This window comes from Rhipicephalus microplus, chromosome X (assembly GCF_043290135.1).
Source record: "Rhipicephalus microplus isolate Deutch F79 chromosome X, USDA_Rmic, whole genome shotgun sequence".
Lineage (NCBI taxonomy): Eukaryota > Metazoa > Arthropoda > Arachnida > Ixodida > Ixodidae > Rhipicephalus > Rhipicephalus microplus.
In genome coordinates this window covers 389,111,872-389,135,423 of record NC_134710.1, presented here as the reverse complement: position 1 = coordinate 389,135,423, position 23,552 = coordinate 389,111,872, and the positions used below count along the sequence as shown (strand labels likewise).

The following is a 23,552-nucleotide window of genomic DNA, read 5'->3' as shown; positions in this document are numbered from 1 at the left end:
CGGTGGCGATCCACCAATGTGTGACAAATGTGGTGAGGCATCAACAGTTCTTCACGTTTTAATCCAATGTAAACAATTAGACACCCTAAGAAAACAACACTTTCCATTACCCTACAGATAACATATACCATTACACCCCGCAATGTTTGTCGGTAGGGAACCACTTTTTAGTCATAAATCATTGTTAGTGTTTTTAAAAGATAATAATAATTTTCATATATACCCGGGCATCCCGTAGCACGACCTCCCCAGGGAGGTTTTTGCTGCGGTGGATACACAGGAAAGCACTTGCCTCACGGCCCTTGGACGCAAGGGTATGAACGAGTGAGGTACTTGTCCTAATTCCATACATGTCCACCATCGTTTTACATTATCACTAACTTTTGTCACCTATTCACACCACACACACCTTTCACGGCATGGTCATGATTTTATTACTTGTATGTTTTTACCCACCTTACTGCGAGAAATTTTATGGCCCTTATACAGCCGCTTATCACAATCATTGTCCATATTTTTAGTAAGATGAACTGGCGCTCTTTGGCCGTGAAATGGCCCTTGCGCCACAAAACATCAAACATCATCATAACTCGTTCAGTTACTAATCAGATGCAATCAATTTTTACGCATCTCAATGAAATAGTCATACACGTGGCAGCATTGGAGATTGGCAAGCGCTGATACGGAAAAAGTAACCGCATGCTTGCAGGAGATGCTTGGTGGGGGAGTTTTTCATGGCAATTCTTTGAGAAATAAGAAACAAGGTGCTGCCAGAGTGTGTTAATGAAATTTTGGTGGCCTCTTGCTCCGTAGTGATGTTAGGTGGCACTTTGTCCTAGAAGTGCATATTTCTTCAAATGCTTGGCTATTGCCATTGCACATTCATGATCTGTCGTGCAGGACTCTTTCCACTTGTGATCATAACGGGTTCGTAAAAGAATGCTAAAAGATATAACACAGGTAGATAGGCTAGAAAAAGTCAAGTGAAGCTATTGTCGTGTTGCGCCCTAGCGAAAGGGCATGCGCGTCCGGGCCGGCCGCAGGAGCTGAGAAAGAGACTGAGCCGCTTCCGATGGGCGCGAGATAACGTCCAACCTTTATTCCATGCAACCAGCATACATATATAGCAGACACTCATGTGACCAATGACGTCACGTACAAACGACACTTTACAATTGCGGGCGACAGCGCCAGATAACGCGGACACTTGACGCGCCTGGGCGCTATCACCACATCTCCCCTTCTTTAACAATACGCTGACAGTTGCAACAAACTTCGCAGCACTGCCAGCGAAAGAACACTTTGCAGAAAACAAAAAATGCGCAAGAACAATACAGTCAATTACTGAACCCGTAGCGGTCCGGCCGTCGAACAAGACGACCAGATCACGTTTGGTGTTCAGGAAGGTCAGTTCCCGGCAAGGAAGGGCTAGATAGATCGTCAGGCGCCATGCTGTCTGTAACGCAATTAGAATTCTGTCCCGTTTCTACCCGACTATCATCTGCCTGAGGAAAATCATCGCTATCTGCCTCATCCTCACCTTCTTTTGGCTGTGAAACAAAGCGCACCAAGGATTTCCTGTTTCTTTCTAGAACTACACCAGTGGAAGTTCTAACCACATACGACCTCGGCCGCTCAGCAAGTCGCAAGACTCGCGCTTTTGCTTTGCAGTCCGTCACCCAGACTTCCGCGCCCGGTTCGAGTGCTCGCAACGAAGTAGCCCTATGACGAAGGTTGAAGTTCCTACGCTGCCGCTGTCGGGCGGTCGTATCATGGCTTCTGAACTCTCTCAGGTTCACCGTCTGAGGCAGAAGGCTTGTGGGATGGACAGGCACCGTTGTGCGTAGCCGCCTGCCCATTAGAAGTTCTGCAGGGCTTTTCCCAAGTGGCCCCGGAGTGTCCCTGTACGCTAGGAGAGAAAGATATGGGTCCTTCGCTTTTGTAATGAGACCTTTGATTGTCTGGACCATCCTCTCTACTTCACCATTTGCCTGGGGGTACAAGGTTACAAGAGGTTTGTGGTCGGTTTCACACACAATTTCAAGACCGTTGATGTACCCTTCGAATCGTTCTGCCGCCCACGTCATTGCTAGTGCTTCTTTTTCAATCTGGGAATATCTGGTTTCGGCAGGCGTCAACGATCGTGATGCAAAGGCAACGGGTTGTTTTTCGTTGTTTGGTTGAACTTGCATCAGTACCGCCCCCAAACCGAATGACGACGCATCGGCGGAAAGAATCGTAGGGTACTTTGCGTCATAGTTAGCCATGACGCGCGCCGAACCGATAACGTCTTTAATGTATGACAGCGCTTGCTCTTGGGCTGGTCCCCACGTCCATTCAGAACTCTTCACAAGCAAGTGACGTAACGGCGCCATTTTTGAAGCCAAATCTGGTATGAATCTTGCCAGATGATTAGTCATACCGAGCAGCCGTCGAACGTCAGACACGTTATTTGGCGTCGGCAGTTCTTTGATGGCCCGGACCTTTTCAGGGTCCGGCCTGATTCCATCTCGACTTAGAACACAACCAAGAAACTTTATCTCGGTTACTCCAAAACAACACTTTTCTTTGTTTAGCGTAACACCAGCACTCATGAGACGGTCTAAAGTAAGACGCAGACGCTCATCATGTTGAGCTTTGTTGCAGCCATAAATGAGCACATCATCCATCATGTTTACCACGCCTGGGATTCCTTCCAGAGTCTGCGACATTTTCTTTTGAAAAAACTCGGGTGCTGACGTTATTCCAAACGGTAGCCTCTGAAAACAGTATCGCCCAAATGGCGTAATGAAGGTAGTCAACAATTGGCTTTCCGGCGACAACTTGATCTGATAAAATCCAGAATTAGCGTCCAGCTTCGAAAAAACCGATGCCCCACTTAACAGACCAAGGCTATCTTCAACCGTTGGCATAACATAGCGCTCGCGAAGTACACTTTTATTTAGTTGCGTCAAGTCAACGCAAATACGAACGTCTCCAGAAGGTTTGAGTACTGGTACAATACCTGCGCACCATTCTGTTGGTTCGTCTACTTTGCGGATTACGTCATCTCGCTCCATACGCTCGAGCTCCTGCTTCACTCGGTCCCGCAGGGGTAAGGCAATGCGACGCGCAACCGGAATAGCAAAGGGTACCGAGTTCGGCTTCAGTCTGATATTGTATTCCCCTTTCATAGCTCCCAGACTACCGAAAAGCTGAGGGTAGGAAGCTTCGATGGCTGTTGCGCTACTGACCGAGTCAGCGAACTTGATCAGCTCAAGGGCTTCGAGCGCTGGGAGACCCAAAAGTATCGAGCGTAAAGGCGAGACTACGTACACAGTTTGTCGGACAATGCGTTGTCTCCACTGTATAGTGGTAAGAAATTTTCCGAGAACATGCAGTGGCTCATTCGCAGGGCCTGTTAAGGTTATGTCGCACTTGTCTAATTTGGTAGGCAATCCCGGAAATGTTGAGGGTACAACGGACACTTCTGCACCCGAGTCAAGTTTAGCGAACACCGGAGTGCCGTTAATGATAACTTGAGCATACCGAGAATTGGAGTGCTCCCCATTTACCGCGCCTACGAAATATGCCCCTTTTTCCATATGGAGAGAAGAAATCGGTACCTTCTTTCGCTCGCCTGCAGCCTTTTTCCGACACACCACTGCAAAATGTCCGGAACAACCGCAGTAGTTGCATTTCGCAGCTCGTGCCGGGCAGGAGGTCCTCGGGTGCTCTCCTTGACCGCAGTTGGGGCACGAACTGGATGTGAGAGGTCGGTAGGACTGTGGTCTGGTGCGTTGACCTTGTGTGACCGGTGTACTGGTCCTTGACGAGGTGCCAGAACGCTGTCCTAAAGAATTCTTTCGGGGCTGCCGTTGTTTGTTGACCGCGTCCAGGTTGCTGGCTGGCGCTGCCGAAGGTTCGTCGCTGGTTTCTCGCAGCTGTTGCTGCTGTCGTTGGACGGTCTCCTTTAAGCGAGCTTTTGCCAAAGCGCTGGCGAGTGTAAGATTTGCATCCATTTGCAGAGACTCCGAGAGCTTGGCATCACTGAGGCCGACTACAAACCGGTCGCGGATCATGCGTTCCTTTTCCTTGTAGTCGCACCGGTTTGCCAGTGTGTGCAACGCGGTGATGAATTGGTGGACTGACTCGCCTGGTTGTTGTATGCGTCGGTGAAAACATGCGCTCTCGTAAACGAGGTTCCGTGCGGCCACGAAGTGATCGTCGAACTTTTTTCTGACGGTTTCATACTGCTTCTGCTGTTGTTCCGATAGTGTGAAGGTCGAAAAGATCTCTCTCGCTTGCCTGCCCATTGTGTAGAGTAGAGTCCGGACTTGCGCTTCTTCACTTCGCTCATTTAAGCCAGAGGCAAAGCGGTAGTCGTCGAATAGTTGGATCCAGGAAGGCCATTCGGACGTTCGGTCGAAGTCAAACGCTGGCGGAGCTGGAACCGCGAACATGCCGTGAACTGGCTTGACTTCTTTGTCTTCTGACAGGGCGCCGCTTGACGAAGAAAGGTGCAACGCCCCTCGAATATCAGAAGAATCCCACTTCTGACACCATGTCGTGTTGCGCCCTAGCGAAAGGGCATGCGCGTCCGGGCCGGCCGCAGGAGCTGAGAAAGAGACTGAGCCGCTTCCGATGGGCGCGAGATAACGTCCAACCTTTATTCCATGCAACCAGCATACATATATAGCAGACACTCATGTGACCAATGACGTCACGTACAAACGACACTTTACAATTGCGGGCGACAGCGCCAGATAACGCGGACACTTGACGCGCCTGGGCGCTATCACCACAGCTATTGCCTGGGAGGCATGCAATTCTTATGAAAGTACGACTAAAAAAACCATTTGAATCACAATTGTCCGTCAATTAAAAAACAAAATGCACCTACTAAAAGCTAGGCTGCCACATTCCGAAAGCCTGTGTGCACTTTTGTAACATAAAACATTATAACTATATGTTAGAAAAATGTATACTGCAATGTTAAAAAAAAATCCACTCTTACTGTGAAAATTGACCTTTTAATCGGGAAAGACTCTGCACCAAAATACTGGTAGCAATGCTGCCTTCGAGTTTCTATACCAGATCACATTCATGCAGATTTTCTTGGTCTATTCCCAAGCCTATGTAATTTCAGTCAATAAAGGTCAACTGTATATGAGTACCGAGAAGTCGGTTTCATGAACCATCATATAGCCACAATGGTTCGAACATGAAAAATACTTGAACATCAGTGTCATCTTACTCAAGCATTGGCCCTAAGGTTCTGTTGCAAAATTTCAAAAATTGAAATTTGGCGATCATGTTCTCCTCTAGTGAATATTTTACCAAGAAATAATTGGAGTACATATAGCAATCTTAAGATTATTTATTTAGGCAACTTGCTGTTTCTCTTTAGTGTGCCTGCAACATTGATGCACACAGCTGCTGTTTCCTGAGCATTGTGCTTCGTTTTCTTATGCTGTATACGTGTGCTGTCTCATTTGTTGATAATCTTTACAGAATTCACTTACAACTGAAACAGTGTGTTGGATTCAAAATCAAAAAATTTGAATTGTGCTATGTAATTTAATACAATGGTAAGTTCACATATTATGATCACCATACAAGAAATTAGTACATATATGTGACAGACCTGAACCTATTCACCATTGATTAAGGACAGTGACATTTGTTTTGCATATTCTACCCATTGTACTGTCTAGTATTATGACCATAATGTAGCATGCCTGAAGCTAACGTTTTGGACTGTGACATTCACTGCATTATCCCCAACATTAGACTCTTGCTATACTACATTAGTAGTATAATAGTCTGTAAGATCTTTTGCAGGTCACAAACCAGTTTAATGTGAAGTGTGTGGAATGATAGCTTTCTGTTGTGGCACACCTTGTGTAGCTTCTACAGCATTGCTTACAAAATATGAGTCAAAGTGTAGTTAAGGTTGTAGTATATATCATGAATATATTTACTTCAGGCATGGAGAAGAGAAGGAAGATTCACTAAGGTGCTTAAACGAACATGCTTAAAATGAATATAGAATAATGAAGGGAAAAGAAGGCAGGACATGGAAGATTGAGTAAAGAAAATGAAGAAGTAAGAAAGCTGGCATGAAGGGCGTTGTGGCCCGGGGAGAAGGACAGGTAAAATGCAGGGGGCTTTGAAACGAGAAGAGGCATGTATGGGTGGTTGCAGCGGTACGGTATTCCACCGAAGTCCGCCAGAACAGCTTCTGGAAAAATGCCCCAGCCTTCTTAGCAACGCCCTATGCGCTGCGGAGCATGATCAGGAGTGGAGCTTAGCCGAGCCACCTCACCCTCGTAAGGACGGGCAAGATGTCATGCAGCTACGCTTCATACGCTGGACATCACAAGAACTAGTTGTACAGTCACTGTGGGGATCCGACGTTGCAGCTGACAGCTGTGCACCTGTGGTGCGACGAACTTCACAGACGCAATGAGACTTTAGTCAACAGCCGAGCCACCACCATGTCAGGCTGTGCATCTGTACTGTAAGTATGACTCACCAGTCTGCATATACAGTGTAGGGGACGGCTGTAGCTTATTTCACATATGTCTTTTGCTACTTGGGTTTTTCATATTTGGGTTGTTCATTTATAAAGATTTTTCATGCCCCCTTTCGCTCCTGTGTCATGTTTACCATCTAGAGACCATGACAAAATAATGGCAAGCCTGCCAGGATTAATTATCCTACCTCATTGGTCTCTCATGTCACAAGAACATGGACTATGATAAATTGTTGGGAAAAGCGACTGCATTAGGACTCAGCCGAGAGGATTATTTACCTTGTTGGAACGCATGGAACAGGACGCTCGCAAGGTACGCAAAGCTGAGGAGATTCTTCTCTTAAAGCTGCGGTTAGCAGACGCCTCTAATGGAAGAGATGATGACAGCAGTTCATCTGTTTCTGTCAAAAGAGAGTTACCGAGAGAGAAAACTTTATTTAAAGAAAAGTAATGACAACAGGCATTGCTCGTTGCCCCTAGTCGTTGGCCAGAATCCTTTGAGACATGGCAGGAGCAAGGGCTTGACTGATGTCTTGTTGGTTGTTGGGGTCTCAGCTGCTGAGCCAGGCCTCCCAAGATTCTACATTGTGTGAAGCATCGTTTTGACTCGGGCATATCCACACCATGTGGACCAAATCTGCCACCTCATTACATATTTTTCACAGGGACCAGAAAACTTTGGCATGTCACTTGCTGTAAAGAAAGGGGTGTACGCCTCTGTGGATCAGTGGCTAGGGTGCTCAGCTACTGACCTGAAGGTCGCTGGTTCGATCTCGGTTGCAGCGGTCGAATTTCGATGGCAGCGAAATGGTAGAGGCCCTTGTACTGTGTGATGTCAGTGCACGTTAAAAAACACCAGATGGTCAAAGTTTTCAGAGTTCTCCAGTACGACTTCTCTGATAATCATATCATGGTTTTTTGAACTTAAAACCCTACATACTAAAAAAAAAATTATGGGGTTTGGAAAAACTCCCGTCTGCAACCTTCGCCACGTAACCTCGTTTTTCTTACTGAGCGATCTGTCCACTCCCTTGTATACACTCTTATTCAGCTTGTAGTGGGCTACGATTTCATGATATGTATGCATATCTCAGTTATTTTTGTAAGTTGGGGAACTTGAGAGGCTCTGGGGGCCGACTAGTAAATGAGACCTTGGGCAACCGAACGAGTTTTGAAGTTGGTAATAGCCAAGGCTATGGACACTTACTCAGCCTCTACAGTCTCGATACCACTGACTGCAGCAGGCCATCAGGGCGCAGTCTCCCCTGACAGCCACTGCCGTGCACGCCGCTTTGCTCTCATATTCTGCAGCGTCTGTATACATGACGTCTTGTTGACCAGTGTACCTGGCTTGTAATGCCTCTGCTCTGGCTTTACGTCTGCCTTCGTAAAAGGCAGGGTTCATGTTTCCGGGTAGCGGAGGTATCTTTATTTTGTCCCTGATCTGTACTGGTATGTCTTTTGAGCGCACTGGCTCACGATTGGGCTCGTAGCCCAAGCTCTTTAATATTGCTCCCCCCATTTTATATCCAAGTAGCATTTGACGCTGTGTAGTAACAGTAGCCTCAATCAACTCATTGAGTGTGTTCGATACCCCTCACTACACAAGTCTGTCAGTGGACATGTTCGGGGAAAGTCCGAGCGCGACTTGTTATCGAGCTTGTTATCGAGAATGGTATCGAGCTTGTTCCTCTCCACTTGTTTTAATTTGAGATAAGGTGCCACATACACTATCCTACTCATTATGAAGGTTTGCGCGAGTCCAAGAAGGTTCACCTCCTTCATCCTGGCATGCCTGTTGGTTATTCGTCTCATGAGACAACATGTCTGGTTTGAACTGGCTTCTACCGTGGCAAGCTATTCATGATTCTTGTCGTTCACCTGTATTAGGACTCTGATACTGTTGACCATGGGGATCTCTGTGCCATTAGCGTACAAGTGGATGTCCACTTCAGGCTTTTTGTGGGAGCACCGTTTTCTGGGGGGCATAAGGAACAGTAATTCTGACTTTTTGGCCGATTTAAGTCCTTCAGATCCTAGGTACTCTACGATATTACCAGTGGCATTTTGCGGGGAGGTTTCAATTGGCTTTTCACTGCCCTGAAGTACCGTCTTAACAGTTTTCATGATAGGCCACGGCATCAAATAGGAGTCCATATCCAAACTTTCTCTCCTGGCTCGTATGAGACTAGTCGGTAACGAAGGTTGTACCATCTTGAATCGTAGTCCTGCTGGCGACTAATACGTAGGCGTGCAAGTTGTCGGGCTTCTTTGGCAAGCTGGGTGATATAATTGGCATCCATTTTTACGTCTTCGCACACGTGCGGCAGCATAGCATGCAGCATAGTGGTGACTTCAGGACAATGAAGAAGGCGGAATGGCGTTGTTCTTGTTGTTTCTTGATGATCCGTGTTATAGGCGAGCGTGACATACGGCAAGATCTCGTCCCAATTTTTATGCTCCACATCGACTTACATGCAGAACATATCCGCAAGTGTCTTATTGAGACGCTCCGTAAGACCATTCGCTTGCGGATGATACGCCGTTGTTCGCCGGTGGGATGTTCCACTAAGTCTTAAAATTGTCTGTAATTGTCCGGCTGCAAATGCAGTTCTCCTGTCAGTTATTATCACTAACGGAGTGCCATGCCTCAGCACCACATTCTGTACAAAAAATCAGGCTGTTTCACTTGCCGTGCCCCTCTCCAGAGCCTTGGTTTCGGCGTAACGAGTGAGGTAGTCGGTGGCTACTATAATCTATCTGCGATCTGCCGATGAGGTGGGAAATGGGCTCAAAATATCCATTCCGACTTGAGCGAATGGAGTAACAGGCACGTCAATAGGATGTAGGAGGCCTGCTTTTCTGCGCTGGAAATCAAGGTACATCCGAACATAGTGTTGAACAGTCGCCGTCAGTCTTGGCCAGTAGTATTTATGCCTCACTCTGCACAGTGTACGAGTGTAACCCAAGTGGCCGGATGTTGGTTCATTGAGGCATGCCTCTAATACTTCACTCCTTAGAGATGTTGGCACGAGTAAGTAGTCGTTTCCGTGTGACGTGAGGTTCATCTTATACAGGACGTCGTTGCGCAAGTAAAATGACGAAAGCCCTCTCGCAAACAGTCTAGGTACAGCTGAAGTGTCGCCCTGCCGCGGTGGTCTAGTGGCTAAGGTACTCAGCTGCTGACCAGCAGGTCGCGGGATCAAATTCCGGCTGCGGCAACTGCATTTCCGATGAAGGCGGAAATGTTGTAGGCCCGTGTGCTCAGATTTGGGTGCACGTTAAAGAACCCCAGGTGGTCGAAATTGCCGGAGTCCTCCACTACGGCGTCTCTCATAATCATATGATGAGTTTAGGACGTTAAACCCCACACATCAATCAATCAATCAGCTAAAGTGTGACCCTCCAAAAAACGAAATATGGGTTCTAGTTCCGGGTCGTCTCGTTGCAGCTGTGCGACATTAGCCATATTTACAACTCCGACAAAAATGTATCATCTTCTGCCATTGCAGGTTCGTATGGCACACGAGAAAGGCAATCGGCGTCTCAATGTTGCTTCCCCAATCTGTAGACTACCGTCATATTAAATTCTTGAAGCTTCAGGCTCCAGTGCGCCAACCGTTCTAAAGGGGCTTTTAAATTTGTCAGCCAGCAGAGGGAGTGATGGTCGCTGACAACATTAAAAGGACGACCATACGGATATGCGCAGAATTTCATAACGGCCCACACTACCGCAAGGCACTCTTTTTTCCGTTGTGAAATAATTTTCTTCCGCACGTGAAAGAGTTCTGCTCGTGTAAGCAAATAATCTTTCAGCGCTATCCTGCCACTGCACGAGTACAGCTCCTAAGCTGACATTGCTAGCGTCGGTGTGCACTGTTGGGGCGTCATCATCAAAGTGCGCGAGGACTGGTGGCTTCTGAAGGTGTTGCCACAGCTCGTCGAATGATTTTTGCTGTTCTTTATTCCATACGAATGCGACGTCTTCTCTGGTAAGGCGGGTCAACGGCGAGGCAATACGCGATTTCTCAATGAAGCGTCGGTGGTACGCACACAGTCCTAAAGACCGTCTGACCGCCTTTTTGTCAGTTGGTGCTGGAAAATTCATAACGGCAGCTATTTTTTCAGGTTCGGGCCACACACCTTCACTGCAGACAAGATGCCCCAGGAACAGAAGCTCTTCGAAGCTGAAGTGGCATCTTTCTGGCTTAAGTGTTAGTCCGGCGAAACGGATAGCTTGAAATACTGAGTGCAGTGGCCTGACGTGTTCGTCGAATGTGGCAGAAAGTACGATGATGTCATCCAAATACACTAAGCACGTCTGCCACTTGAGGCCTGATAGTACGGTATCCATTAGCCGCTGGAACGTTGCCAGTGCTGAGCACAAGCCAAATGGAAGCACTTTAAATTCAAAAAGGCCATCAGGTGTCACTAAAGCTGTTTTCTCCCGGTCTTTTTCATTGACTTCTATCTACCAATACCCACTCCTTAGATCCATCGACGAGAAATAACGCGCATGCCATACTTGATCGAGTGAATCGTCGATACGCAGAAGTGGATAGACGTCTTTTTTGTCACCTGATTTAGCTTCCAGTAATCCACTCAGAAACGTAAGATGCCGTTTTTTTCTTCACTAATACAACCGGCGAAGCCCAAGGGCTTTTTGACGGCTGAATAATGTCATCTTCAAGCATCTGTCGCACCTGGTTTTCGATGGCTTCACGTTCCTGTGGAACTACCCGGTACGGGTTTTGTCTGATGGGTCTAGTCATGTCATCCGTTATAATTCTATGTTTCGTCAGTGGCGTTTGACAGACCCTGGACGTCGAAGAGAAACAATCTTCAAACTGGTTAATAAGCTGCAGGATACTTTGCTTCTGCGCCAGCAGCAATCTTGGGCCAATATCAACAGATAGAGGTACGGGGTGCAGATCAGTTGAATTATCTTTCTCATGAGTTAGGCAGTCTGTCATCTCGGCGAGCTCTTTCATGTACGCGACTGCCATGTTCCTCGTCAAATGTCGGCGTTCAGAGCTGAAGTTCGTAACATGGACGTGTGTGTGTCCGCATTTTATGCTCACGACGCCTTTTGCGATACATAAACCATGGCTGAATAACAGTGTTGGAATTAGCTAGGCAGCGTTTTCAGAATTGCTCGACATGTCACATGTCGCAAGCACAAGTGCACTCGACTGCGGCGGGATGGTCACGTCGTCGTCGAAGACGCGCAAAGGTTTACGTCGCTGGTCTGTACAGGGCCCATCCGAAACTTCACCTGGGGCCATCCAAAACGTAACAGATCTCTCAGGAACTTCACCTGGGGCCATCCAAAACGTAACAGATCTCTCAGGAATGTTATCTCTCAGGAATAATGGCGCCATATTCACGCAGGAAGTCCATGCCCAAAATCAGGTCTTTGCAGTACTCCAATAAAATTACGAAAGTAGCGACGAAATCTTAACTGCCGATATTAATTCGAGCGAGACATTTGCCCATCGTCGTCACTAATTGACCCCCTTTCGGTTCTTATGTTCGGGCCCGTCCATGTTTTTCTTACTTTTTTTAGGCAGTCGGCGAGTTTACGGCTGATAACAGAGAAGTCTGCGCCAATATCACTAGTGCTGTTACTGGGCATCCATCTATACGAATGTCTAGATTGGTGCTTACGATTTCCGTTGATGCCGGTGGCGTTGTATCGTCCTTGGTATCGTCCGTCGTACAATCTGTGGTATCATCCATCATATCGCGTCGTGGTGATGTTGGAGGTGTGTTAGCATCTCAACGGGCGGCAACCTTCCTCCCAAAGGTCGCTGCTGTTAGTTTCCTCGACGAGGGCTAGGGGAAAATATTGTACAGCAAAGAGTTATCCTTCAACGAAGTCAGTTTAAAATCACAAATTTATTAATAGTACAAAAAAAGTAATCAAACCAAAAAATTTTAACCTGAACAAAGAAATTTCATAAAACCATCAACACTGCTCTAAACAGGGTGAGCATATAAAAAATCGAAATATACATTTGAAGCACAAAGGACTCGCACAATTATCCTGAAAATATAAGTGCTCTAAATGCGGAAGTTTTTGTGTACATAAAATAACATTACATGTGGTGTCTTTCATGCCACCAGGGGAAGTGCTTTCATGATGCAGTAAAAAGCATGTTTGCTGCGCATATTTCACAGAAAACATTTCCTTTCTGTTCTGTTCAATAATTTGAGCAGTAAAAAACAAAGTCAACACCTCATGAAGCGTCGCACAACACCACGGGGCGCAGTTCTAAGCTTCACTCCAAGCTGTCTCCGTGCATGAAACTGCACTTTCTGCGCTGCGGCTGGCAAGGGGTCCCGTCCGAAGGATGTGAACACCCAGCAGATAAGAGCCCTAACCTTGAGAGTGCATCGGATCAACTTACACCAATGCTCACCAGTCATAACGCGGCCCAAGTACAAAGCTAAACTGACCGGCAGATGACCACTGATGTTCCGAGGTGGTTTGACGAACTCTCGTCGTTCGTGCTGAAATTAGAAGTGTCAATGTCGTTTCCCGAGTCTGTGCTGTTATCATTTAAAGATTCCAGCCAGGTGCTCGAGAATCCGCCGAAATTCAGCGTTTTCGTGAAGCTGCTGCGCGCCACGTCAACGCCATCGTTGAAACTATACACACTCACCGGCGTGTATAGAAAGGCACTTTAATATCTTTATGCGGTTGAAAAAAGAGAAACACAAAATTAAAACTGATAGAATACTTCTCCTTTTACACGTCAGATGGTGCAAGGTGTCCAGAAGTGTTTGAAATGGGGCACATTTTCAAGTTGGTAAATATCAACGATGTACTATTGATGGGGATAGGCACGGTCACGAAAATGTTAAAGGCGCTATCTGTGTCCCGATATTCCGATCCCATCTCGTCTGTCGAAGTCTGTTCTCTAACCCTTTCTTTTTCCTCCAGAGATTTACTAATCTCCCGTCAACCACTTCATTGTCCTTTTCGGTTTCCACCACTTCGGCAACTTCCTTAAAGGGGCCCTGCAACACTTTTTGAGCATGGTCAGAAAACCTTGCCGATCAGTAGTAGAGGCTCGTGAGACCACGTGAGCTATTACAGCGGAGCATGTGGCCTGGAATTTACAATAAATTATCAAATTCGGATAAAAAAATCGCTTTCTTTTCTCTCGAGAAATGATGAAAGACGCTCAAAAATCGGGCGTTAGAAGACCATCTATTAGCCAGTGGCTGATTTAAACATGGCGCGCTCGGTCGTTACAGGGATCACCACGAGAGGCCGCGATTTATCCACTCATGCGCATGCGATCACACAGAAAAAGCCACGTATTTTCTGATGTATTTCTGACGTGTTTTCTTTGCCCCTGCCATCCCTCCTTGCTTAGCCTCCAGCGCTTTCGCCGGGACGAGAGAAGAGAGAATGCGATTGCAGCATGCGAAAAATTTTTATAATTACGCTCGTACTGAACGAATTCTTAAAATTTTTGTGGCATTTAATTCATGAGGCAATAAGCTTTTCCAGTGAATTCATTCTGTGGTTATTTGAAAAAGTGTTTCAAAACTCCTTCAACAGTTCATATCACCTCATCACAGCACTCGGCAATGTCAGGAATGGGAGCCGGGTCGTCCCTGAGGTCTCTGAAAAAGTTCTTGTAGTGAAAGTGATCCTCTACTCTCCGTTTCCGAGGTGTTACCAGGCCTCCCTCTACCACCACTTCTATTATCTTGTGATTGTGGCCTAAGTCCTCGTTTGCGTTGCACCACATGGTACTAGTCCCACTCCCTGTCAAAGTGAGGTCGGGTGATGTGTCACTGTGACACTCTCTCTTCCTCGTGGGCTGGATCAGGTCGGTTATTAGATCTATATTTATGAGTTTCTATGTCGTCCCACAATTTCCTGCCCTAATAGATGCTTGCTTATATCTCCATGTCTTTTGGTGAGCGTTGAAGCAAAGAAATCCCCAAAATTGCATCGCCTTTGTCTGGGAGAGCAGTATATATTCAATACAACCAAGCTGGCGGTTTTTTTTTTGTGTTTGTGTGGTATAAGTTCTCCGAGAACACAATCGATCTGTGCATTCCCAATGTCATGCTGCACCACCGTAGAACAGGGTGGCCACCTGCGTACTTACGCCTTTGCTTACGTAGGATTTTTAGCCCAGTAATGTCTCCTTTCTCCGAAATTCCGGTATTTCTATTACCTTCAGTCGATCCCCTTTTCTCGGAAATTTCTGCAGGACCGCACGCTTGCGTGTGAAGCCTCTTCACTTCTATTGCCAAATGTTGTTTTTACTGGGTCTGTGAGCCATGATTGCCACTTAGGTTATTGATCGGCCTGTCTAATAGTTGTTGGGTGAGCCGCTCATACACATGGTCCCTCTTCAAAAATTCTATTTAAGTTCTTTGGTCAATTTATTATCCTGCTGATGCAGCCACTCCGTCAGATTATCTCGCTGATGCAACTACCGTGTTAGATTTCGGAACATCTCCAACATTCGTTTCTCGAAGGCCTTACGCCATTCACGATCCTGGGTAGATTTGACTACAAAGTTTGCCTTCGGTTTTGCAATTTTTTTTTTTCTATCACTATTTCTACATTCTTGTATATTTTAGGCATTTGCGCCTCTGTTGCCCTCTTTTTAGCTGGAGGCGGAGTAGTGGTTTGCTCCTGCGACCTTTGTACATTTGGTTTCTGCAACAATTGTGGTTGGGAAACTGGTGCTGCGTTAGATGACTCAATAGCTATTTGAAGCTCCTCAATTTGCCTACTCATCACTGCTAGCTGCCAATCTCTTTCCTAATCATAAACATTTCTTCATTGCATTTACCCTAGGAGGCCTTCTCCCCCAACCCACCCTATGGTTCGGCGACGTGGGTCTCGCACTGTTGAGGACAGCACTGGTGGAAGTCAGTCACTAGACCGGTCATCAGTGGCGGCTTTTCTTCCCATCTTTTCGATAGTCTTGGGAAAGAAGCTGCCCTCCCTCTCAATCCACTCCTGTGCTTCGACCGGCTCCTAGATCTTTCTTGAATTTCTTCCTGTCTGCTTGTTTGTTCTTCGGCGTCTTTCGCATTCTGCTCTTCTTCCTTCATTTGCCGCCAGGCCTCCCATTGCCACTTCTTTATTGTATAAGGGGTCCTGAAAACTTCCTTGCATTTCTGGTCCACTGTCAGATGACCTTTGCCACACAGCTTACACTTGGGCTCGCATGCGTGGTCCTCAGGTAAAGCTGTCATTCTGCATCCCCGGCAGTGAACTTGGTTGCTGATACACGTCTGATCTGTGTTCTAGCTCGCCACATCGGTAGCACACACCTCGTACCATTTCATGTAGAGCAAGTACTTTAGAGGTACGCCGTAACTGCATCTACGTGCGCTCGGTCTCATTTTTAATGGTGATGACTGCCAAACTGGAGTTGCCCTACTTCCTAATGCCAAGTATCGGTGGGTTTCTTGGGTTACCGAAAGCCTTTGTCAGTTCCTCTGTTGTCAATCTCGGGTTGATGCCGCAAACTACTCCCTGCCCATTATCATTGTGTGGCACGAGGTATGCCGTGACGTTATAGTTCTTGCCTTCGATCTCTGTAGACTTCATCTTGCTTACCTTCATCTTGCCACACAGCTTACACTTGGGCTAGCATGCATGTTCCTCGGGTAAAGCTGTCATTCTGCATCCCCGGCAGTGAACTTGGTTGCTGATACACATGTCTGATCTGTGTCCTAGCTCGCCACATCGGTAGCACACACCTTGTACCATTTCTTGTAGAGCAAGTACTTCAGAGGTACGCCGTAACTGCATCTACGTGCGCTCGGTCTCATTTTTAATGGTGATGACTGCCAAACTGGAGTTGCCCTGCTTCCTAATGCCAAGTATCGGTGGGTTTTTTGGGTTACCGAAAGCCTTTGTCAGTTCCTCTGTTGTCAATCTCGGGTTGATGCCGCAAACTACTCCCTGCCCATTATCATTGTGCGGCACGAGGTATGCCGTGACGTTGTAGTTCTTGCCTTCAATCTCTGTAGACTTCATCTTGCTCACCTTCCGACAGTGTCCATGTCTGAAGTGGTGAATATCAGGGTGCCTTGCTTGTCATTAATAATAAGCACTTCTTTTTCTTTTCTCTTAACCCACTGAACTTGCACTGCCATGCATATTGCTGCACTCAGCCTGGAGTTCGGAACTTTTGCGAGCGCCAGCTCGCTCTTCAGACAAAATGCTATTCATTTCTCTGTCATAAAATACGACATAGTAGTGAAGGGGAGCAGGAAAATCTTCATAATTGAACCCAAATATCAAACTTCCAAGTAGCAGAATACGTGCAAAATAAGCTATTTCGGTTCCTTACACAATACTATATACCCAAACTAGTGAATCATATTTACAGTGCTGGTGCATGGCCTCACATGGTGGCGGCTCCGCTATCGAGCCATTAAGTCTCGTTGTGTTGGGGAAGTTCATCGTGCCACAAGTGCATAGCCGTCCACTGCACCGACCAGTCCCAGCAGTATCGCGTCATGGCAATGTCATGTCCCCGCAGTGACTGTACCTATACGGCTGCAACCGCCCGTTCGGTCTCTCCTCGATCTAAAGGCGCCGGCGTCTTCTATGTAATCTCGTCCGGCCACGTCACCTCTTGTGCCCATTTTCTTACTTCTTTGTTTGTTGATCTTTGTTTTCATACTCTTTACTCAATTATGTCTTTCGAGTGCTGTCTTCTATTTTCTTCATTATTGTATATTAATTTTAAGCACATTCTTTTATCTTAGTCCTTCTTGTTTTTCTCTATACCTCTATGTAAATAAAATTAATGATAGTTCAGAACATTTGCCAGTGATTTTTATGGGAACGCGTCAGTACACACGAGCATAGCAAAACAGCTATGCTCAATTGTGCACCGCTTAACAGCTATGCACAATTTCATTCACTTATTAAGCCTTGTCCCACTTGCTCGTTCAATGACAGATCCCGATCGCTTGCTGACGTATGGCGTGCTGTGGTCCCCAGACCGGCTGCTCTACCTGGCTGGCTACCTGGTTGTGCTGTTCGTCTGTACCGTCCTCTGCCTTCCTGCAGTGTGGCAGCTGTGTATCTCAGTACGGCACCATTTTTGCCCAGGGAAGCCTTCACGGTTCTATGGTGGCAGTCTTCTGCCACTTCTTCGTTGATGGTGCACATGCATATGTGTGTGCTTGCCAGTCACATAGACAGGCCTCAGGTGTAATGGTCCCCATAGTTCAGTGCACTGAGGAGCTGGTGATGATTCCTTTTAATGTGATAGAGTAACATATACCTCTCGAGCCACTTCTCCTAGCCGCAGTGCAGTGGGCCCTAGGCCCACTTCACTATGGCTGCTGCATTGTTCTGCTGACCACAAAATTTCCAATTTGTTTAGGGCCATCATGGCTAAATTTTAGTTGGAGGAAAATGAAAAAAATGCTCTTGTGTCTCGCTTGGGGGTACCTATTGAGAAGAATCCCAAGTGGTCAAACTAATCTGAAGATTTACACATAGTATTTCTCATTGGTGTCTCTGATAGCCAAAGTTGCTTTGGAGCACTAAACCCCATTAACAGACCAACCAAGTAGTTTTCCTTGTAACCTCTGCATCACTTATGCACTTTTTAAGACCCACAAGTCAGTTGATTGGTAACCTTTTAATCCAGAAGAAAGCCCCTGCTATGTGCCTAGTGTGTGCCTTCTGTTAAAAGGCATTTTTTTTGCTGTAGTTTGTAGGTTTTTTGTTGTTTTGCTGTTTTTTGACGCACTCCTTAGGTCAAGATTTTAGTGTAAATCGGCCATGGTGGCTGCATTTCAGTGGGATAGAAATGCAAATATACCCATGTACTTATATTTAGGTGAAAGGCAAAAAAAAACTACAGGTGGTCAAAATGAATCTATTAGCCCACTATAGTATGCCTGATAATCACATCTCGTATTGTAGTATTGGCACGTAAAACCTGAGCATTTAATTTAGCGATTTTCCTTTATCGATGCTTCTCAAGTTGCAGTGTCCAGGCTCTCCCATTTCTTTACTTCTAGAAGCACTATATGCTCCTGATCTTCTCCAAGGAGGGAAGCTGCGAAACTGCAATAGTGTTGCATTTTCTATGCAGAGAAATACTAGAGGGAAATGTTAGTTTGAGAATAAATGGTAGCTGAATGCTCAATAAAGCTGAAACCATGTCAGTAACAGAGCTTTTCTGAAAAACAGAAATACTGAACAGAATTCGATAAAGTCACTGACAAAATATGGTAACAGCTAGAGGTATGCATGAGCCTCGGTTTTCATTTCTCTGCACTATTCGATCCTGGCACTCTCACAAGGCTGGCCCTGTCAGTATGCCTGTCATTTTAGCACCATTAATTTACTGGTAGTAGTAAACAACAGAAGATTATGCACACTGATCTATGCAGCCCAATTTGTTGCATGGAGTTTGGATTGCTGAAGAAGGAGGCACCTTCAATCACAATTTTCTCCTCTCCACATCTCTGCTTTTTTTTATCTTTATTTTCTTTCTTTCTTTGTCCTCTGCTAAATCATGTGCTATCGAGAGAAAAAGAAGTTTGCAAAACTTTTTAAAAATCTATTGAAAGTCAGCATTTATGAAAGGGGTACAGCTATGAAAATTTTCAATTGCTGTTTTTTTTTTTTTGCTTCAAATGAAAGGCCAAACTCTCAAGAGCCTAGAAAATCTACTGCTAAGTTAATGCACCCTGAAAAAGTAATTACAGTGTGTTTTCAAAAGCCAGTTTGGGTTTCTACTGTACCCTGACGTGACAACACGGTATGAGCTTCTCGTCAAGGGCTCATGCAAAATGTCATGTTTCCACGGCCGCTCAGCACTGTGGCCCCATTAGTGACACACAAGCGGCCATTTTGAACATTTTCGTTGTGCACAAGTAGCCATTTTGGAAGTTTAGGAGCCTGATGTCACACAACCCTCCAGACTTCTGTCTTAAGTCACCAGATTTAGTACTTTAACCTGACGTCGAGCTAGTGTTGATGTTGGTAGGTGCACCATGGAAAAAATGGCTTTAATATTAAGATAAAATATCTTATTGGTATTTGCTGAGCCTCACACTTGTTTAGAGCTGCCTCTGTATACAGGATATTTGAATGACAATGTAAACACATCTCTGCAAAATGGTGTCAATACTCCTTTGTTTCCTTTGAGTATCTTTCTCAAATTTGTTTTTGATGTTTTGTCAAGATATTTAGTTTTTTTCTGAATCTCATTTTCCCATAGTGGAGTAGAGTACCACTGAATTATTCTGAATACTATACATGAATACTTTTTATACTAATTGGCAGATGCACTTTACATTGTGAACTAACATGCCTGAATAGCCTGCGACAACCTCGGCATAGTTTATATCGTCTGTTCACATGTCAGAAACTCGATGAAAATCGTGAATGTAGTCCTGCTATCAAACATTTGGACTGGTATGCATAATTCCTGCCAGTCATGTAATATGACCTGTATGAATGTTTGGTGCATTTTAAGTTAATGCTACTGAATTTTTGCTAGGGGATGTCATACAGTACAATTTCATACGAGTTTCTTCTTAAAGGGGCCTTTCAACATTTTTTAAGGTTGTCTTAATTATGGCTCAAGTGAGATTCTCATATTGGGTGATAACAAATACAAAAAATGAAATGGTTGAAATTGGTTCATAGCTGGGACATTTACTTGAGAATAAAATTTTACAGCTCAATTTATTACTAAGTGGCATACAAAATAATAACAATGAAAGAAGATGGGACTTGCTTATCATTATTACCAGTTTGGATAGCTTCCAGCTTGTCTTGTCTCTATATTCTTCTCCAGCTTAAAACAGAACAAAAATAAAATAGGGAAGGGGCGAAGAATTTCAGCTCCACTAACAAGAAGCCCGGGAAGGTTTGAAGGATGCCACCCGCTTTTAGTTAACACGCACGCTGCGAATATTTATTGTTCAACTACGCGTAACAGAAATCTCCAATTGGCGCTACATTGCATGTCAAGATTCAGTGCCTCTGTATACTGGGTGGCCAGTGAGTGGTTATGCAGCGCATTGTCTCTCACCAGTGAGAGAGCATTGCCATAGTCAAGGCACGCTGTTCGCAAACTCTCACTCTGTGGCAAGCGCTGAGGAAGTGGTGAGAGAGAGTGAATTGTCTTGGTGAGAGAAGGCGTTCTCTCTCTCTCTCTCTCTCTCTCTTGTGCTCAAGCAAATCAATCGTCACGACAGCAGCAAACGAAGCGCGCCAGCATGCTAAGGCCCTAAGGTGCTTCGCCCCTAAAGGTAGTTTGCAACTTGAACTTCGGCATTCCCTCTTTCGGTCACGCATTGAGAACATTTTTGCGACCGCACATGTAGGAGACATTTGCTAGATATTCACTTGAGTGGTAATGTCGTCAGTGACCCTACAGCACTTAGGATAATGTTCTTTTCAAATGCTTTAACGACTTTTAAGAGCATGAAAGAAATAAAGCAGCTATTATAAATGGCATACTCCAGGTTTCATTAATCATACCCACACCAGTAGCTTAGTGGCTATGATATTACACTACAATGCACGAAGTGGTGGGTTTAATTTTCGGCTACAGCAGCTGGGTTTAGATATGGCTGAAATGCAAGAACAACTGTATTCTTAGATTTAAATGCACGTTGAAAAAGCCCTATGTTCTATTCTGTCATAGCACATGTAAAAAAATTTATGAGGACACACAGAAAAGAGGTACATTGTGTTATATGCATAAAATGTCTTTTTTTTTTCTGTCTTCATTTTACAGCAAAAGTTGTTAGATCACAACACCGGTCAGGCGCGGCACCATAGTTGTTCACCACCGCTGTACGTAATCACTATCGCACAAAATTAAAAAAAAATGCTAAAACAAAATAAAGAACACCAAAGATTTGAACCCAGGTCCACTGCGTGCCAGCCCAGTATTCTACCGCTGAGCCATGTCAGTGCTAGACACTCATTGGCAAACTTACCTTAGGCAGGCTTGATGTCAGAAAAGGAATCTCATTAATATGAGTAATAAAAATAAAGTGTTTTAGAACAGCAAAGAAACAACCAGGTGTCACACAATGCGAATCTCATTATGAGTGGATCGCCGAATGCTCCAACTCATTACAAAAGCTTGCTCTTCTTCACTTATGAACTATGGCACATACCTACTTCAGGTGTCATTCTTCATCATGGTCAGCCACTGAATGAAACACAAAATTCACATTAAATTTGTTGCAAGTGCTTTAGCGGATACCATGCTTCTCCGAGGAATGATGAAGGATAGCATAGTGAATGCCGGGCTACTACACAGAAATTATGATTATTTATGCCGTAGTGGGTGCCTAGCAAGTGTGCTTCTAGCAGTTGCCCAAAGAGTGTTTAGTAAAGGCTCTGAATGGATGCTCTTCTTGCGAAGAGTGACTGTGACTATGCTGTGCGTTCCACGCAGGCCTGGAGATCTTTTTTGCCTGCACTGCAAGCAATTTAAGATCCTAGAATAATTTTTTTAATCAATCATCTGGCAGTTCTGTACTTAAGTCAGATGGGATCTTCTCATAAAGCCCTCCTGTTGCCACTATGTGGTGACGGAGTCTGCACCAGTGCGTTCATGAACTGATTTCAACAATGAGCCCTACTATGTTGGTACTGGATTAAATGCCAGAAGTGCCTCAAATAGCCATTGTGTATAAGCACATAAAGAAAGGTAGCAATGGTTTTATTTGGGTGGAAGGGCCCCTTCAATGCTGTTGCTTTGTGTAGTTTGTGCACCTATGTACCAGACCTTCGTTACTCGCACACCTGAACGTAGTTTATGTCAGCAAGGCTGGTCTTTTTGAGAATGCATGGGAAATTCTTTGTCAACAGACTTTCAATTAAATACACCAGGGACTCCCAGGCTGAGCTCTCAGACAGCAATGGTTTTGGCAATCAGTATTGTTGGGTTCTCTCTGCATCAGTCAGTATATGTGGCAGCTCCCTGTACACCTCTCAGACGTTAGCTGTTATCTTAGACTGCTGGATAAATTCATCTTCAGCTTATAATATACTGAATTTTACTTCAGTAAAGGTTGAATCCTTGGCTAACATGTCAAAGTTGGGCTGTTCAGCTGTTATCACATTTCTAATATTGTGTGGCTCCTCATCAGCATCTGTGGCAATGACACTACCCATACACAGTAGCATGGCAGGTTTATATTGCTAACTAGTGACACTATATTAAGGGTGATGTGGCTGAAAACATTATACAGCCACCCGCTCTTGTGTCATAGGTAGGCCCTATGTAAGTAAGGAAATCTGGTGCTAAAAATTTGTGCATAATCATATCATGCACGGTAAGCTTGACTGCTCAACCTACCACATGAAGCTGCTTTGCAAGAGCCATATTTGGCCCTTCAGGGTTCTCACTCATCATGTTGTCCACTTTGCTGGAGGAATCCTGCTCCCCAATAAGGGTCTGTCCACTGGCAGTGCTTATTTCTTTTTGTCTCACATTTAGTGTGGTCATCAGCTCTTGTCTTACACCAAAAAGAAGGGTGTAATTACATTCATGGAATGGGCCATCCCCAAGTAGCTGTTGGCATACTGGAATAGTAAAGGGCTCTCACTCTGGTGTAGTACTGAAAGATCATACCTTTGAATACGTGTGCGGGATATATTTCAAAGGGGTTGGGCGAAAATGAAGCACGTGGACAGCTTCTATAAAGATGCTGATGTGTACGGGAATTCAGAACACTCTCTCAAAATACATTGCCTACCAGGTGCTGAGGCTAACGGTATATACAGCAGTAGACTCTAGACTGGTCCCAGTTTTGCCAATCAGCTGTTTGGGGGACTGTTAATGATCTAGCTTTAGACTTCGCAGTAATATAAGGGCTGTTTATGTTTTCATTTAATTATTTTCAGCACTGTGTCACAGTTTTGAGTAAATGTGCCCATAGGCAGTTTGAGGACATGTGTTCTAGGGGAGATATAAGCTATCTGATACTTTTTAAGAAGTGGTGTGGCTACCTTTATTGGGTCAAGTGTTTGAGAATTCCT

General features: G+C 45.2%; 2 protein-coding genes across 4 annotated transcripts in view; one reads left to right on the top strand and one right to left on the bottom strand.

Annotated features, from left to right (window-relative positions):
* LOC119161012 (Metallophosphoesterase) overlaps positions 1-21,420 on the top strand; it is a 115,029-nt gene extending 93,609 nt beyond the window's left edge. For all 3 annotated transcript variants that reach the window (XM_075880111.1, XM_037413326.2, XM_075880110.1), the window contains one exon: positions 17,478-21,420. In XM_075880111.1, coding sequence (XP_075736226.1) covers positions 17,478-17,680 — 203 coding nt within the window. In that variant the 3' untranslated portion in view covers positions 17,681-21,420. The remainder of the gene's footprint in view (positions 1-17,477) is intronic.
* LOC142776440 (uncharacterized) lies at positions 1,709-7,124 on the bottom strand. The gene is made up of 2 exons (XM_075880109.1): positions 3,606-7,124; positions 1,709-1,909 (listed from the first exon to the last, which is right to left on the bottom strand). Exons 1-2 carry the CDS (start codon positions 4,440-4,442, stop codon positions 1,859-1,861), a joined length of 888 nt encoding a protein of 295 aa, XP_075736224.1. The 5' UTR covers positions 4,443-7,124; the 3' UTR covers positions 1,709-1,858.
* Positions 21,421-23,552: the final 2,132 nt, after the last annotated feature.